This window comes from Oncorhynchus mykiss, chromosome 6 (assembly GCF_057628025.1).
Source record: "Oncorhynchus mykiss isolate SJ-2025 chromosome 6, ASM5762802v1, whole genome shotgun sequence".
In the NCBI taxonomy this organism is placed as follows: Eukaryota; Metazoa; Chordata; class Actinopteri; order Salmoniformes; family Salmonidae; genus Oncorhynchus; species Oncorhynchus mykiss.
In genome coordinates this window covers 81114239-81131747 of record NC_143027.1, presented here as the reverse complement: position 1 = coordinate 81131747, position 17509 = coordinate 81114239, and the positions used below count along the sequence as shown (strand labels likewise).

At 42.1% G+C, this 17509-nt stretch overlaps 1 protein-coding gene across 1 annotated transcript; it reads right to left on the bottom strand.

Moving 5' to 3' along the window:
• Positions 1 to 8820: 8820 nt before the first annotated feature.
• Positions 8821 to 16102, bottom strand: LOC149983117 (E3 ubiquitin-protein ligase TRIM21-like). The gene is made up of 6 exons (XM_090239031.1): positions 15945 to 16102; positions 13149 to 13243; positions 12771 to 12884; positions 12203 to 12689; positions 11679 to 12063; positions 8821 to 10532 (listed from the first exon to the last, which is right to left on the bottom strand). Exons 2-6 carry the CDS (start codon positions 13184 to 13186, stop codon positions 9988 to 9990), a joined length of 1569 nt encoding a protein of 522 aa, XP_090095157.1. The 5' UTR covers positions 13187 to 13243; positions 15945 to 16102; the 3' UTR covers positions 8821 to 9987.
• Positions 16103 to 17509: the final 1407 nt, after the last annotated feature.

Below are 17509 nucleotides of genomic sequence, written 5' to 3'. Positions count from 1 at the left end.
CTCTTCTTCTCTCTGTCTCTATCTCTCTGTTCCAACAAGCTCTCACAGTCTCACTGCAGAATTAGATTCACATTCTCCAAATGGCAAATTTAGAATTTGCTCCAAACGTCAAATTTCAAAGTGTTTTTGTTGCTCCTGCTGCACTGTATCGTTCCATTTCTCCAAACATCAAATTTAGAAGTAGAGGTGTAAGTTTAGAGACTCATTCTGAATGGTTAAGGTCAAGGTTAAGGTTTTGGATAGGGTTAAAACATTAAGTAATAGTGCTCCCTGTTGCCCCTAGTGGCAGGTTTTGAAGGCATTTCCTGATCTCCTCAGGACATGGATAGACATCCAATTTTGACAGCAATCTTGAACAACCTGGCTCTGTGCCCCCTGTCCCTCCTGTCTTCCCGCTCCTTCTCTCTCTCCTCTCTCTCTCCTCCTCTCTCCTCTCTCTCTCCTCCTCTCTCCTCTCTCCTCTCTTTCTCCTCCTCTCTCCTCCTGTCTCCTCCTCTCTCTCCTCCTCTCTCCTCTCTCTCTCCTCCTCTCTCCTCTCTCCTCCTCTCTCCTCTCTCCTCTCTCTCTCCTCCTCTCTCCTCTCTCTCTCCTCCTCTCTCCTCCTCTCTCCTCCTCTCTCTCCTCCTCTCTCCTCCTCTCTCCTCTCTCCTCTCTCTCTCCTCCTCTCTCCTCTCTCTCTCCTCTCTCTCTCCTCCTCTCTCCTCCTCTCTCTACTCTCTCCTACTCTCTCCTCCTCTCTCCTCTCTCCTCTCTCTCTCCTCCTCTCTCCTCTCTCTCTCCTCTCTCTCTCCTCCTCTCTCCTCCTCTCTCTACTCTCTCCTACTCTCTCCTCCTCTCTCTCCTCTCTCCTCCTCTCTCCTCCTCTCTCCTCCGCTCTCTCCTCTCCCCTCCTCTCCCCTCCTCTCTCTCCTCTCTCCTCCTCTCTCTCCTCTCTCCTCCTCTCTCCTCCTCTCTCCTCCTCTCTCCTCTCTCTCTCCTCTCTCTCTCCTCCTCTCTCCTCCTCTCTCTCCTCTCTCCTCCTCTCTCCTCCTCTCTCTCCTCTCTCCTCCTCTCTCCTCCTCTCTCTCCTCTCTCTTCCTCTCTCCTCCTCTCTCCTCCTCTCTCCAGTGTCGTGAAAAAGTATTTGCCCCCTTTTCAAATTTTCTCTGCTTTGGCATATAGCTGATACTGAATGTTATCAGATTTTCAACCAAAACCTGATATTAGATCAAGGGAACCTGAGTGAAGAAATAACACAACAATTACATACTTATTTCATTTATTTCATAAACAAAGTTATGCAACATCCAATGCCCCCGTGTGAAAAAGAAACTGCCACCTTTAGCTGCAACGACTGCAGCCAAACACTTCCTGTGGTTGTTGATCATTCTCCCATGTCACTGTAACTGGCTCACTCTTCCAAGCAGAAGTGCTGTAACTCAACAACATTTGTGGGTTTTCAAGCATGAAGTGCTTATTTCAATTCCTGCCACAACGTCTCAATTGGGATTAGGTTTGGACTTTGACATTACAGAACTTCAAATTTGTTGCTTTTTAGACAAATGTAATTTAGACTACAGTCATGGCCAAAAGTTTTGAGAATGATACAAATATTAACTTTCCACAAAGTTTGCTGCTTCAGTGTCTTTAGATATTTTTGTCAGATGTTACTATGGAATACTGAAGTATAATTACAAATATTTCATAAGTGTCAAAGGCTTTTATTGACAATTACATGAAGTTGATGCAAAGAGTCAATATTTGCAGTGTTGACCCTACTTTTTCAAGACCTCTGCAATCCACCCTGGCATGCTGTCAATTAACTTCTGGGCCACATCCTGACTGATGGCAGCCCATTCTTGCATAATCAATGCTTGGAGTTTGTCAGAATTTGTGGGTTTTTGTTTGTCCATAAACACAAAATATTGATATTTTGTTCCCCGAGCCACTTAGTTATCACTTTAGCTTATGGCAAGGTGCTCCATCATGCTGGAAAAGGCATTGTTCGTCACCAAACTGTTCCTGGATGGTTGGGAGAAGTTGCTCTCGGAGGATGTGTTTGTACCATTCTTCATGGCTGTGTTCTTAGGCAAAATTGTGAAGCCCACTCTCTTGGCTGAGAAGTAACGCCACTTATGAATGGTCTCAGGATGCTTTACTGTTGGCATGAAACAGGACTGATGGTAGCGCTCTCCTTGTCTTCTCCGGACAAGCTTTTTTCCGGATGCCCCAAACAATCGGAAAGGGGATTCATCAAAGAAAATGACTTTACCCCAGTCCTCAGCAGTCCAATCCTTGTACCTTTTGCAGAATATCAGTCTGTCCCTGATGTTTTTCTTGGAGAGAAGTGGCTTCTTTGCTGCCGTACTTGACACCAGAACATCCTCCAAGTCTTTGCCTCACTGTGCGTGCAGATGCACTCACACCTGCCTGCTGCCATTCCTGAGCAAGCTCCCACAGCTGAATCAACTTTAGGAGATGGTCCTGGTGCTTGCTGGACTTTCTTGGGTGCCCTGAAGCCTTCTTCACAATAATTAAACAGCTCTCCTTGAAGATCTTGTTGATCCGATAAATGGTTGATTTAGGTGCAATCTTACTGACAGCAATATCCTTGCCTATGAAGCCCTTTTTTTGCAAAGCAATGATGACGGCACATGTTTCCTTGCAGGTAACCATGGTTGACAGAGGAAGAACACTGATTCCAAGCACCACCCTCCTTTTGAAACTTCCAGTCTGTTATTCGAACTCAATCAGCATTACAGAGTGATCTCCATCCTTGTCCTCATCAACACTCACACCTGTGTTAACGAGAGAATCACTGACATGATGTCAGCTAGTCCTTTTGTGGCAGGGTTGAAATGCAGTGGAAATGTTTTTTTGAGGATTCAGTTAATTTGCATGGCAAATAGGGACTTTGCAAATAATTGCAATTCATCTGATCACTCTTCATAACATTCTGGAGTATATGCAAATTGCCATCATACAAACTGAGGCAGCAGACTTTGTGAAAATTAATATTTGTGTCATTCTCAAAACTTTTGGCCACGACTGTATTTTGTGTGTTTTGGATCATTGTCTTGCTACATGACCCAGCTGCACTTCAGCTTCAGCTCACAGACAGATGGCCTGACATTCTCCTGTAGAATTCTCTGATACAGAGCACAATTCATGGTTCTTTACTGTGGAACGCAGTGTTTGGTTTTCGCCAGGCATAATGGGACCCAAGTCGTCCAAACAGTTACACATCTGTCCATAGAACATTCTGCCACGAGTCTTGATGATCATCCAGTTGCTTACAGGTGCTTTTTGGCAAACTTGAGTCAACTGTTTGGACGGCATTGGTCCCAGTATGCCTGGTGAAAACCAAACACTGCATTCCACAGTAAGAACCTCATTCCAACGGTCAAGCAAGGTGGTGGTAGTGTGATGGTTTGGGGATGCTTTGCTGCCTCAGGACCTGGATGACTTACCTTAATAGAAAGAACCATGAATTCTGCTCTGTATCAGATAATTCCACAGGAGAATGTCAGGCCATCCGTCTGTGAGCTGAAACTGAACTACAGCTGGGTCATGCAGCAAGACAATGATCCAAAACACACAATCAAGTCTACATGAAAATGGTTCAAAAGCAACACATTTGAAGTTTTAGAATGGCCTAGTCAAAGTCCTAATAGACCTAATCCAAATTGAGATGTTGTGGCAGGACTTGAAATGGCAGTTCTTGCTTGTTAAAGCAGTTCTTCATGCGAGAGTGGGCCAAAATTCCTCCGCAGGTATGTGAGAGGCTGATCAACAACTACAGGAAGCGTTTGGTTGCAGTCATTGCAGCTAAAGGTGGCAACACCAGTTATTGAGTGTAAGGGGGGGAAAACAGTTATTGCTTTGTTAAATTAAATAAATTAAATAAGTATAAAATTGTTGTGTTATTTGTAAACGCAGGTTCCCTTTATATAATATTAGGTTTTTGTTGAAGATCTGATAACATTCAGTATCAAAAATATGCAAAAATAGAGAACATCAGAAAGGGGGAGAATACATTTTCCCGGCAGTGTGTGTCTCTCTCCCTCTAACTCCCCTCTCCCTCCTGTATTCCTCTTCCTCCTCCCCTCTCCCTCCTGTATTCCTCCTCCTCCCCTCTCCCTGATGTTGATAGGAGATGACAATGTTCTGTACTGGGGTGACAGACCATTCACAGAGAGGTGACAATTAACGTCACAAACAGACACACTACACACACACATACAAATGTATAAGCACACGCACGTACACACACGCAAGGCAGGTTTCCAGGTGACAAAGATAACAAACCCCACTGTGGTCTCCAGGTGACAAAGACAACAAACCTCACTGTGGACTCCAGGTGACAAAGATAACAAACCTCACTGTGGTTTCCAGGTGACAAAGATAACAAACCCCACTGTGGTCTCCAGGTGACAAAGATAACAAACCTCACTGTGGTCTCCAAGTGACAAAGACAACAAACCCCACTGTGGTCTCCAGGTGACAAAGATAACAAACCCCACTGTGGTCTCCAGGTGACAAAGACAACAAACCTCACTGTGGTCTCCAAGTGACAAAGACAACAAACCCCACTGTGGTCTCCAGGTGACAAAGATAACAAACCTTACTGTGGTCTCCAAGTGACAAAGATAACAAACCCCACTGTGGTCTCCAGGTGACAAAGACAACAAACCTCACTGTGGTCTCCAGGTGACAAAGACAACAAACCTCACTGTGGTCTCCAGGTGACAAAGACAACAAACCTCACTGTGGTCTCCAGGTGACAAAGACAACAAACCTCACTGTGGTCTCCAGGTGTCAAAGACAACAAACCTCACTGTGGTCTCCAGGTGACAAAGACAACAAACCTCACTGTGGTCTCCAGATGACAAAGGTGAAGAAGTGGAAATCAAACACAAAACATGTTAAACTGAAGTGATGTATTTAAACAGAAAATACACTGGTTAATTTGCTGACATTTTCCTACATCAAAACGTTCCCATCGGGTGTATCATAAGAAGCCTCACTCGTGACTGGCCTGCAGGTCAGCGATGTCAGCCAATGCTGTCAGGATTTGGAAGTGTTTATCTGATGGAGCTCAGCTGTTCTGAGAGTCGTTACTATGGAGACGTGCTTGGAGGAACAGACTATGATGTTATCTAACAGCAAATGGCCTTTTAAATAAGCTAACCCCAAGACTCTTTCTCAATTCATTTTTACTTGATTCCTCATAGCCTCTCTGCTCACCTCCTTCTCAAAACACATTGGACAAGAAGATCTTAGTGGAGTGACCATGGATCTTCTCCTCCAATAAGGCTGAATTATGAGTCCAACTCTTACCTTTTTATCCTAACCGCTGACCCCTGGACTATAAAGCTAACGCTTCACAAAGAACAACTAGCTGAAGTACATCAAAAAGTCTGATGTCACTTCTGTTCTTCCTGCATGGCTAGGCCATCTAGTGACAACTAGTGACTAAAACTATTTAACAGAAGAGCAGCTGTTCTGTGTTATAGAAGAGAAAAGAAACAGTAACAAACAGCCCATCCTTGGACACCAAATACTTCTGTAACCACACACTGACGTGGAATGATGCACGACTGGAGAGTTTATATTAGTTGATGAGAGAATATCGAGCAATTGAGTTTCTTTCAGTTTGATTAGTGTCATTATCTCCTAATCTAAGCTTCTTTCTCATGTCTCTCTACAGTTGTGTTAACAACAGTGGCTTTCTCATGTCTCTCTACAGTTGTGTTAACAACAGTGACTTTCTCATGTCTCTCTACAGTTGTGATAACAACAGTGGCTTTCTCATGTCTCTCTCTACAGTTGTGATAACAACAGTGGCTTTCTCATGTCTCTCTACAGTTGTGATAACAACAGTGGCTTTCTCATGTCTCTCTCTACAGTTGTGATAACAACAGTGGCTTTCTCATGTCTCTCTACAGTTGTGTTAACAACAGTGACTTTCTCATGTCTCTCTACAGTTGTGATAACAACAGTGGCTTTCTCATGTCTCTCTCTACAGTTGTGATAACAACAGTGGCTTTCTCATGTCTCTCTACAGTTGTGTTAACAACAGTGACTTTCTCATGTCTCTCTCTACAGTTGTGATAACAACAGTGGCTTTCTCATGTCTCTCTACAGTTGTGTTAACAACAGTGACTTTCTCATGTCTCTCTACAGTTGTGTCAACAACAGTGGCTTTCTCATGTCTCTCTACAGTTGTGATAACAACAGTGGCTTTCTCATGTCTCTCTACAGTTGTGTTAACAACAGTGACTTTCTCATGTCTCTCTCTACAGTTGTGTTAACAACAGTGGCTTTCTCATGTCTCTCTACAGTTGTGTTAACAACAGTGGCTTTCTCATGTCTCTCTCTACAGTTGTGTTAACAACAGTGGCTTTCTCATGTCTCTCTACAGTTGTGTTAACAACAGTGACTTTCTCATGTCTCTCTCTACAGTTGTGTTAACAACAGTGGCTTTCTCATGTCTCTCTCTACAGTTGTGTTAACAACAGTGGCTTTCTCATGTCTCTCTCTACAGTTGTGTTAACAACAGTGGCTTTCTCATGTCTCTCTACAGTTGTGTTAACAACAGTGACTTTCTCATGTCTCTCTCTACAGTTTTGTTAACAACAGTGGCTTTCTCATGTCTCTCTCTACAGTTGTGTTAACAGCAGTGGCTTTCTCATGTCTCTCTCTACAGTTGTGTTAACAACAGTGGCTTTCTCATGTCTCTCTACAGTTGTGTTAACAACAGTGACTTTCTCATGTCTCTCTACAGTTGTGTTAACAACAGTGACTTTCTCATGTATCTCTACAGTTGTGTTAACAATAGTGACTTTCTCATGTCTCTCTACAGTTGTGTTAACAACACCGGCTTTCCCATAGAGGGAACTGAGTCTGAGTCATCACTAGGCTAAACAGACACCCACTCTATCAGCGACAGTGCCTTTAGAGAAAGGAGGGAGGGAAGAGAGGGGATAGGCTGAGAGAAGGAAGGTATAGAGTAAGGAGAATAAGAGAGGGAGGAGAGAGGAAGCAGGAGAGAGGAGGGAGAGAAAGGGCAGGTAGAGGCAGATAGAAGGACTCTCCTCTGAGATGAGAGTCAATTAAATTCAAAACAACTTTATTAGGAATGGCATATTCAGTTTACAAGTGTAAATATCAACATCAAAACCAGACCTCTCTCTCCAATATAATACATCCTCCTTTAGACAGCACACTATGAACGTGGTGGTTGAGTAGGTAACCCTCCCCTCAGCTTCCATCCACCTCTACTCAGTAGTTCCTCAGTCACATTAACACTGTCTATCTGAGTGAAGTCTGATCTCTCTCGGGAGGCTGGAGATCGATGCGCTGTGATGATTCTAAGATAAGAAAACTCTAGGTGGCTAATCAATGATGCTAACAGCCCAGCCTGCTAAGTCCAGCATGAACCCAACTGGTTATAGGTGTGTGTGTGTGCAGAAACCAAATGGCAATCTCTTAAATCTTCCTTGAAAAACACTCTTCCAGTAAGGGTTTTAATTGAAGGCTGACTTGAGAATGTGAAATGTTATCCTCATCTGTATTCTCAAAGCTACATAACAACATTACTACAATGTTGCTCCGGTAAGCATTAAGCACATTATTGCACTTAATGGACTGTAAGGAAACAACACCATCTTGTGGCTGTACATTGACATAGAAAACCTCGACTAGGACTGAAATAGGTGCCGGTACTAATTTTTGGTGCCGGTACTGTTTATATTTAGGTGCAGGAACTCCACAATACTTTAGAGCTAATATTCTATAAGAGGTACAGGAGCTCAAGTAGAACATTTGAGGTGCCGGTACTCAGCCCAGGTGAACTCCTGCCCAAGTCAAGCACTGCAGGTAACTGCCAAAATAATGGAAACACCTGAGTAAATGTGGGATACAAAGAATATTGAAAGCAGGTACTGTACGTCCACACAGGTGAGGTTCCTGAGTTAATTAAGCAATTAACAGCCCATCATGCTTAGGGTCATGTATAAAAATGCTGGGCGGGACATTATTTTGGCTACCATGGCTATGACCCATAGGATGACAATGCCCCCATCCACAGAGCACGAGTGGTCACTGAATGGTTTGGTCACTGAATGGTTTGATGTGCATGAAAACAATGTAAACCATATGCCATGGCCGTCTCAGTCACCACAATTGAACACTTATGGGAGATTCTGGAGCAGCACCAGAAACAGCGTTTTTCATCATCATCAATAAAACATAACATGATGGAATGTCTTGTGGAAGAATAATGTCGCATCCCTCCAGTAGAGTTCCAGACACTTGTAGAATCTATGCCAAGATGCATTGAAGCTGTTCTGGCTCGTGGTGGCACAAGGCCCTACTAAATCACTTTATGTTGGTGATTCTTTCATTTTGGCAGTTACCTACTGATGCTGAACTGACTGCTCCATTCAAATCAAAGTTTACTGTCATATGCACAGGATACAGCGTAGTGTACACAGTGCAATGGTTTACTGTCATATGCACAGGATACAGAGTAGTGTACACAGTGCAATGGTTTACTGTCATATGCACAGGATACAGCGTAGTGTACACAGTGCAATGGTTTACTGTCATATGCACAGGATACAGCGTAGTGGTAACAGTGCAATGGTTTACTGTCATATGCACAGGATACAGCATAGTGTACACAGTGCAATGGTTTACTGTCATATGCACAGGATACAGCGTAGTGTACACAGTGCAATGGTTTACTGTCATATGCACAGGATACAGCGTAGTGTAGTGTCGTGGAAATTTCCTCTATTTACCAAATCATGAGAGCAAACCACACACCAGTCAGAGTTAGTTATCAAAGTCCATCTTTAATTATATGAGCTCTATCACAACCCTGTGACTCTCAGATCAATTCAGTGTCTATCAATGAATTCTCTGAGAGCCCCCCTACATTGCAACTGAGATCCTTTAATAGCAAAGTCAGACAGCATAGACATAATAAATCGTTCAGCTTTGTCTCCTTACTCAAACCCAGAACCATAAACCAATCCTCCATATCAACAGGCATATATCAAATTGTCATTTAGATACAACCAATTCTAAATACAACCAATCCTGGACAAGCTCACGGGGAGCATAGAATGATTCCAGACACTGCCATCCTCCTCTCCCCGATGGGAAAAGTAGGGAGTGACTGGCACACAGACACAGTGGAGCAAAAGATATGTTTACACATGATGACACCTTGACCTCTCCCCTCTCTGCGGCCCATGCAACTTAGTCTTGACATAGAACAGATAACTGCCAATGGCCACCACTATAGTACAAAATACATTCTTATGAGAAATAACTCATAAGCATATCATGAAAATAAAACATCTTATCTATGTTACCCACCAATTCTGATTATTCCCCAACAGTACACAGTGCAATGAAATGAAATGATTTCCTCCTTCTAGTTCAACAGCAAAAAAAAGTATTCAACTAAAATATAGTTAGAAACATAATCATGCAGGACAGTATTGAATGATTGTAGTAAGTCATGTAATAATGTAACTTCAGGGGTTTACTGAACATATTACAGTTCATACAGACCTGGGCTTCCTGTTGTATTTATTGGACTTTTTGTTTTCATTCTTCCCAATGTCATGTTATATCAGGAAGAAGAATGTGGATCTCATCCACTAAGAGGATATGGTCCACAGAGATAGATGGACAGGTAGGTCTTATTGGATTACATTATGAGGAAGATGACCAGCACTGGCAAACTGGGATTTACTATGTTAACACTTCATTTATTTAACCTTATCCACAAAATAACTTAGTTCTGCATTAATAACTGTAATTGAATGATTACATTATCAGGAAAAGTTATTGTATTATAAATGTAAAAAGTGAATACATTATCTGCTGATTTATATAATATGTATTACATTACAATGAATTATTACATTATTTGGTCACTATTACATTATCAGTTATGTTAACAGTATTTCAATGTTTGGTATAAACCAGTCAGTCAGTGACATCTACAGGAGTGATGACCAGTGGGGTTGAGTTTTGACCAGTGTAATTATTACCAGGGCTGAAGAATGGATAGAGTTTCTCAGTGAAGGTACAGCCAGTAAAAGAGTGGATATGAGACCTGGCCTCCACATTATAGAAGGAGACCCGACCCTCCTCATAATCCACAAACACCCCCACCTTCTGGACCTCCTCTCTAAGGAAGATGGGGACAGTGGGGACAGCGCCAGCCCAGTACTGTCCATTCCTCAGCATCACAGTCCAGTATCCATCCTCAGGATTCAGGTAAATCGTCCCCTTCAGGTTGATGGACTTCGTGGCCACGCCTAAACACCAGCCAGTCTTCCCCTTCACCTGCACCTCATAGTAGAATCTCCCTGAGGAGAAACTCTCCTTTCCCACCACACAGACAGAGATATCAAACCTCTCTGGGTTGTCAGGGAGATCCTGCCATACATCTCCACATCTAACTTGTTTCCTGTCTTCAGACAGGATGAGTCTGGGATGTGCTGTATCAGGATCTAGAGTCACATCCACTGTGAAGAGAAACACACACTTTATTAGAATTAGAAAATATCAGTGGAGATAGAACATAAATCTGGGAAAACATATTTTACTGTATAATACATTATTCTCTGACATATGGCAATGTTGTGAATAGTCTGACATCTAAACTATTGTAACATAGTAACATACAGGACTGTAACATACAGGACTGTTGAGTCTAACTGAAGAGTAACATACAGAACTGTTGAGTCTAACTGAAGAGTAACATACAGAACTGTTGAGTCTAACTGAAGAGTAACATACAGAACTGTTGAGTCTAACTGAAGAGTAACATACAGGACTGTTGAGTCTAACTGAAGAGTAACATACAGAACTGTTGAGTCTAACTGAAGAGTAACATACAGGACTGTTGAGTCTAACTGAAGAGTAACATACAGGACTGTTGAGTCTAACTGAAGAGTAACATACAGGACTGTTGAGTCTAACTGAAAAGTAACATACAGGACTGTTGAGTCTAACTGAAGAGTAACATACAGAACTGTTGAGTCTAACTGAAGAGTAACATACAGAACTGTTGAGTCTAACTGAAGAGTAACATACAGGACTGTTGAGTCTAACTGAAGAGTAACATACAGGACTGTTGAGTCTAACTGAAGAGTAACATACAGAACTGTTGAGTCTAACTGAAGAGTAACATACAGGACTGTTGAGTCTAACTGAAGAGTAACATACAGGACTGTTGAGTCTAACTGAAGAGTAACATACAGGACTGTTGAGTCTAACTGAAGAGTAACATACAGGACTGTTGAGTCTAACTGAAGAGTAACATACAGGACTGTTGAGTCTAACTGAAGAGTAACATACAGGACTGTTGAGTCTAACTGAAGAGTAACATACAGAACTGTTGAGTCTAACTGAAGAGTAACATACTGGCAAAATTGAGTCTAACTGGCAATATTTTTTTCTGATTGTTTCAAGATCTAAAATATAAAAGGTAACACTTTACTTGAATGGGGTATACTTAAGACATTTATAAATCATTATGAAACCATTCATAACACCATGAGTGTTGAACTATCATTCATAAGAACCTGTTAACATTACTATCTAATAACCTGCTACTACCTTAAAAAATCTAGACGGTCACTTGAAGGAGTCATTATTGTCATACTAACCATAGTCCATGGTCATATTCTTCAGGTTTCCTCTCACATACTCAGCCTCTCTCTGTTGCTGTGGGTCTGAGATGAGAGTAGCTGTGATCTTATTCAGAGCAGCAGTTCTGATGTCCACCAGTTCTTTCTCAAATGTTGCCTCTTGTTTTAACACAGCATTCTTTTTACTGAGTTCACGAACAACATGTTTAAGATTAGAGTTCTCCTGCTGCAAGTCTGAGTAGGACTTAGAGATGTTCTTCACTTCAGAGACAAGAGATTTAGTTTTAGGGTTCTTCTTTAGATCAGAAAGTCCCTCATCAGAATCTTCTTCCTCCTCTTTAACTTCTGTCATCGTTTTAGAGACACTCTCCCTCTCCTCCTCCTCAGACTCCATAGTCTCCTCCTTAAGAGAAGACATGAAACACACAGTTCAGGTAATATAATACATTCACAGTTCAGTTCATCTCATTCTAATAGTGTTATAAGTGCTTGTAGATAAGTGTTTTTAGTCATTTCACATAGTGTATTGTTAATGACAGCACCTCTTTGATTCTCTCTGTCTGTCCAGTGTTGCCTTGATGACCTTTGTGTCCCCCGTCTCCAGTGACCTCAGCCAGGGTGTGTCTCTGCAGTGCTGGGACAGTGTAGTGCTGCCTGACGTGGCTCTCACAGTAGGAGACAGTGCAGGTCAGACAGGACTTCACCGCTCTGAGCTTCTGTCCAGAGCAGATATCACAGGCCACGTCCCCAGGCCCAGCATAGCCCAGAGCAGGGAGGGCAGGACTGAAGCCTGCCTGCTGGAGCCCCTGGAGCAACCTGGCCAAGGCTGTGTTAGTGCAGAGCACTGGCCGGTCTCTGGATCTCTTACTGCACTGGAGACACACATAGTCTCCTGCAGGGCCGGGCTGGACCCAGTATGTGCTGATGCACTGCCTGCAGTAACTGTGTCCACAGGGAATGGAGACCGGGTCCCTCAGCACCTCTGAACACACAGAACATCTGAACTGATCCTCAGTCAGCAGACTGGCACTGAGAAAGAGAGAGAAAGAGAGAGAGTGTTTTTTTATTTTTTATTTATTTATTTTTTAAGCTACTAATTTCAACACTCACCTCAAATCAGGGGTCAAGGGTTCTCTTTTAAAAGCATATGGTTGCTCCATTGACCTGCCACTATTCATAGAGAGACAGCTGGGAGCAGGAGACTCCATTCTCTCCCGCTTGGCTCTGCAATTCATACAAATTATAGTTATCTGTAGAGATATCATCACATCATCTTCTGTGTTGTCTTAAAGTGAAAGCAGATGAAACTAAACACATTCATCAACAGTGAAATACAGTAAACTGCCAAAATAATGGAAACACGAGTAAATGAGGGTTATGGCAGCTCTGTTATGGTGTAGGGGGCATTTTCCTGGCATGTGATAAGGTCCACTTGATCAACACATGTTGATCACCTTCAACATCAGACTCCCCCTCTCTCTGACTCACCTCCTACTCATGACTCCAGGGTCTCCCTCAGGCTCCATACAGTCTAATGTCTGATTTAGACTCTGGACTGCTCAGACAGATCTCACTCAGAAAACCTAGCCAGTAAACATAAACAGTTATGTCAATATATACAGTCATGGCCAAACGTTTTGAGAATGACACAAGTTTTAATTTCCATAAAGTTTCCTGCTTCGGGGTCTTCAGATATTTTTGTCAGATGTTACTATGGAATACTGAAGTATAATTACAAGCATTTCATAAGTGTCAAAGGCTTTTATTGACAGTTACATGATGTCACGACTCCCCTGCCTGTTCGGGCGGTGCTCGGCGGTCTGCTAGTCGCCACCGATCCCTTTGTCCTTTTCTGTTAGTTTAGTCTTATTAGTTGCACCTGCTCCTTTTTGTGTTTCTTGATTTTTGTCTACTTAAACCTGTTAGGCCTGCTTAGGTTTGTGCGGGATTATTTTGTTACTCTGTTGGTTGTGTTATGCGCCCTGTATTTGGCGTGACCGTTTGTGCTGGAGAATAAATCATTACATTTCACCGAACCCTCTGCTTGCTGCGCCTGACTCCTACCCACCACTCCTAGTAAACCCTGACACATGAAGTTGATGCAAAGAGTCAATATCTGCAGTGTTGACCCTTCTTTTTCAAGACCTCTGCAATCAGCCATGGCATGCTGTCAATTAACTTCTGGACCACATCCTGACTGATGGCAGCCCATTCTTGCATAACCAATGCTTGGAGTTTGTCAGAATTTGTGGGTTTTTGTTTGTCCACCCGCCTCTTGAGGATTGACCACAAGTTCTCAATGGGATTAAGGTGTGGGGAGTTTCCTGGCCATGGACACAAAATATCTATGTTTTGTTCCCCGAGCCACTTAGTTATCACTTTTGCCTTATGGCAAGGTGCTCCATCATGCTGGAAAAGGCATTGTTCGTCACCAAACTGTTCCTGAACGGTTGGGAGAAGTTGATTTCGGAGGATGTACTGGTACCATTCATGACTATGTTCTTAGGCAAAATTGTGAGTTAGCCCAGTCCCTTGACTGAGAAGCAACCCCACACATGAATGGTCTCAGGATGCTTTACTGTTGGCATGACACAGGACTGATGGTAGCGCTCACCTTGTCTTCTCCGGACAAGCTTTTTTCCGGATGCCCCAAACAATCGGAAAGGGGATTCATCAGAGAAAATGACTTCACCCCAGTCCTCAGCAGTCCAATCCCTGTACCTTTTGCAGAATATCAGTGTGTCCCTGATGTTTTTCCTGGAGAGAAGTGGCTTCTTTGCTGCCCTTCTTGACACCAGGCCATCCACCAAGTCTTCACCTCACTGTGCGTGCAGTTGCACTCACACCTGCCTGCTGCCATTCCTGAGCAAGCTCTGTACTGATGGTGCCCCGACCCCGCAGCTGAATCAACTTTAGGAGACGGTCCTGGTGCTTGCTGGACATTCTTGGGTGCCCTGAAGCCTTCTTCACAACAATTGAACAGCTCTTCTTGAAGTTCTTGATGATCCGATAAATAGTTGATTTAGGTGCAATTTTACTGGCAGCAATATCCTTGCCTGTGAAGCCCTTTTTGTGCAAAGCAATGATGACGGCACGTGTTTCCTTGCAGGTAACCATGGTTGACAGAGGAAGAACAATGATTCCAAGCACCACCGTCCTTTTCAAACTTACGCTCTGTTATTCGAACTCAATCAGCATGACAGAGTGATCTCCAGCCTTGACCTCGTCAACACTCACACCCGTGTTAATGAGAGAATCACTGACATGATGTTAGCTGGTCCTTTTGTGGCAGGGCTGAAATGCAGTGGAAATGTTTTTGGGGGATTCAGTTCATTTGCATGGCAAATAGGGACTTTGCAAATAATTGCAAAACTGAGGCAGCAGACTTTGTGAAAATTAATATTTGTGTCATTCTCACAACTTTTTGCCATGACTGTACAGTACAATATAAGACTATCTATAAGTAGTTTCATACAGCATTGTATCTTAGTAATCATGCATTATGTCACCCTTTATAAAGTACAGTTGTATTTTATCGACAAAATGTTATGTCAATGTTTGGTAACGAACCCTATAGTGAGCAGTTATTTCACCCTTTATAGAGTATGACATAAGCTCATAGATGACTTGTGAATCATCTATGTAATGCTTAAATACTTTCTGTATGTTATATAAAGCCTTTATAAGTGTAGTTAGTTTAAAGAGGAACCCTGCCTAAATCATCTGTAGCGATGTGAACTAGGCCCCGTGTTCATGTTTTCAACCTCTGAAAAAGATAACTAATTGGGAAACAGGAAGAGGCTATATGCGGAAGCTGGATGGTTGCTTAATGTAAAAAATAAATAAAACATTTCAAGAATTCTATATATTTGTATTTCTTTACTTCTACAGATATATCATTGCCATTTAGAGATATTTGTAAGTGGTGTTACATGTAACCACATTAGAAATATGTGTTTCCTCATACAATTCAAGCCTAGTGTGAGACCAATACTGAAACCCCCTTACTCTCCTGAAAACTACAGAATACAGCCAAAATGTACTGTGTCATTCATAGTCACTTTATACAGTATTTTAGGTAAACAAATTCAACATTTCAGTGGTATTTTTCACCAAAAGTTTATCAGAACAATCAAATATGGAACAGGTTACATAACATAGGCCAACACCGTACGTCTAACACGGTGGTTACAAACAGCACACTGTTTCATGGAATAAAGTCATGATAATACGTGTTTCTATAACACTTTAAAATATAAAGAAAACATGAAATGTCTGACTTACCAATCTTTGCAAACAATTGGAACAGGAGTATCGGACTGTGTGCCCTCTAAAATGGCGTGTGTTGTAACTTTTACTTTTAGTTTCAGTATAACCGCTAAAGAGACCAAACTACATTCTGAAAACTGATCTACTGCTGGGTAGACCTATGGTAGCACAATGCCACCATCTAGTGGCCAAACGCTGAATCATTTTCGAAAATGTGTGATTTTAGATGGTTTTAAGAAAACATTTAAATTGACAATCAGATTGCTAATTATAAATTACTTAATATTTATGTATTGAAATATATATTATTATTTTTTAGACATTTCTCACAAAGCTTCAGTCCACACAGTTGACTTTACTGATAAAGACAGCTGTGTCTTCTACTGACCAGCAGGCAGCACTAGCATACAGTGTTGAGCACTGACTCAGTAAGGCATTTCACACACACACACATATGCACACAACACACACACAAACAATCATCGCAACCTAGTAACCTGTTGAGAAGGCACCGGTATGAGGTGCTGAGGGAGGGGTCGGTGTGTGTGTGTGTGTCAGGCCCTTGATCCCACCACTTAAATGACACTTCAGGAATTTTCTCTCTCCAGCCGTTTGTGATGTGCTGTGATTTAGAAATGAAAAACTGGTTATCCTGTAACAGCTTTGCAGGGAGCACCCGCACACACACTCATACACACATCACTGAACAGTATTATTGCTGTTCTTTATCTGACCTGACAGTCCTGCTGATTTAACAGGACTGTCAACAATCTTCCAGATTCTCTGCAGACACACATACCTGTGTGAGTATACATGACTGTAAGCTAAATAGGAGCAGAGAGAAAGAGAGTGTGTGTGTCTGTGTGTGTACGTGCATGCGTGTGCGTGTAAGTGTGTGAGTGGAATGGCACATGCACAGAGAGCAGAGGAGTGATGAACAGAGACTAAATGATGAATCACAAAAGGGTCTATCAACTGAAGCCCCACTGACTGACCTATAATAGAACAACCACCATGTGTGGGCCTACAGAGCCTGTCACCCTGCTCAACGTAGAACAATAGGAATGTTCTATATAAAATGTTAAAACTCTATGATGTGAAATGTATTTTCATATAATTATTATTAGTGTATATATTGGTGTATACTGTATATAATTGTGTAATATAATACGTAATAGTATATCGTAGTGTGTTGGTGAATGTGCAGAGTCATGAGGGGAAGTATGTATAGTCCTGACTGTCTGACTGGAAGGAGTTCATAAACATGGACACATCACGTGCTCTCTGTACCACTCTCTCTCTCTCGCTTTCTTGCTCTCCCTCTGTCTCGCTCTCTTTCTGTCTCGCTCTCTCAATTTCAATTTAAGGGCTTTATTGGCATGGGAAATATATAATCGCCAAAGCAAGTGAAGTAGATAATATACAAAAGTGAAATAAACAATGAAAACAGTAACAGTAAACATTAAACATTAAACTCACAGAAGTTCCAAAAGAATAAAGATGTGTCAAATGTCACATTATGTGCAAATAGTTAAAGTACAAAAGGGAAAATAAATAAACATAAATATGGGTTGTATTTA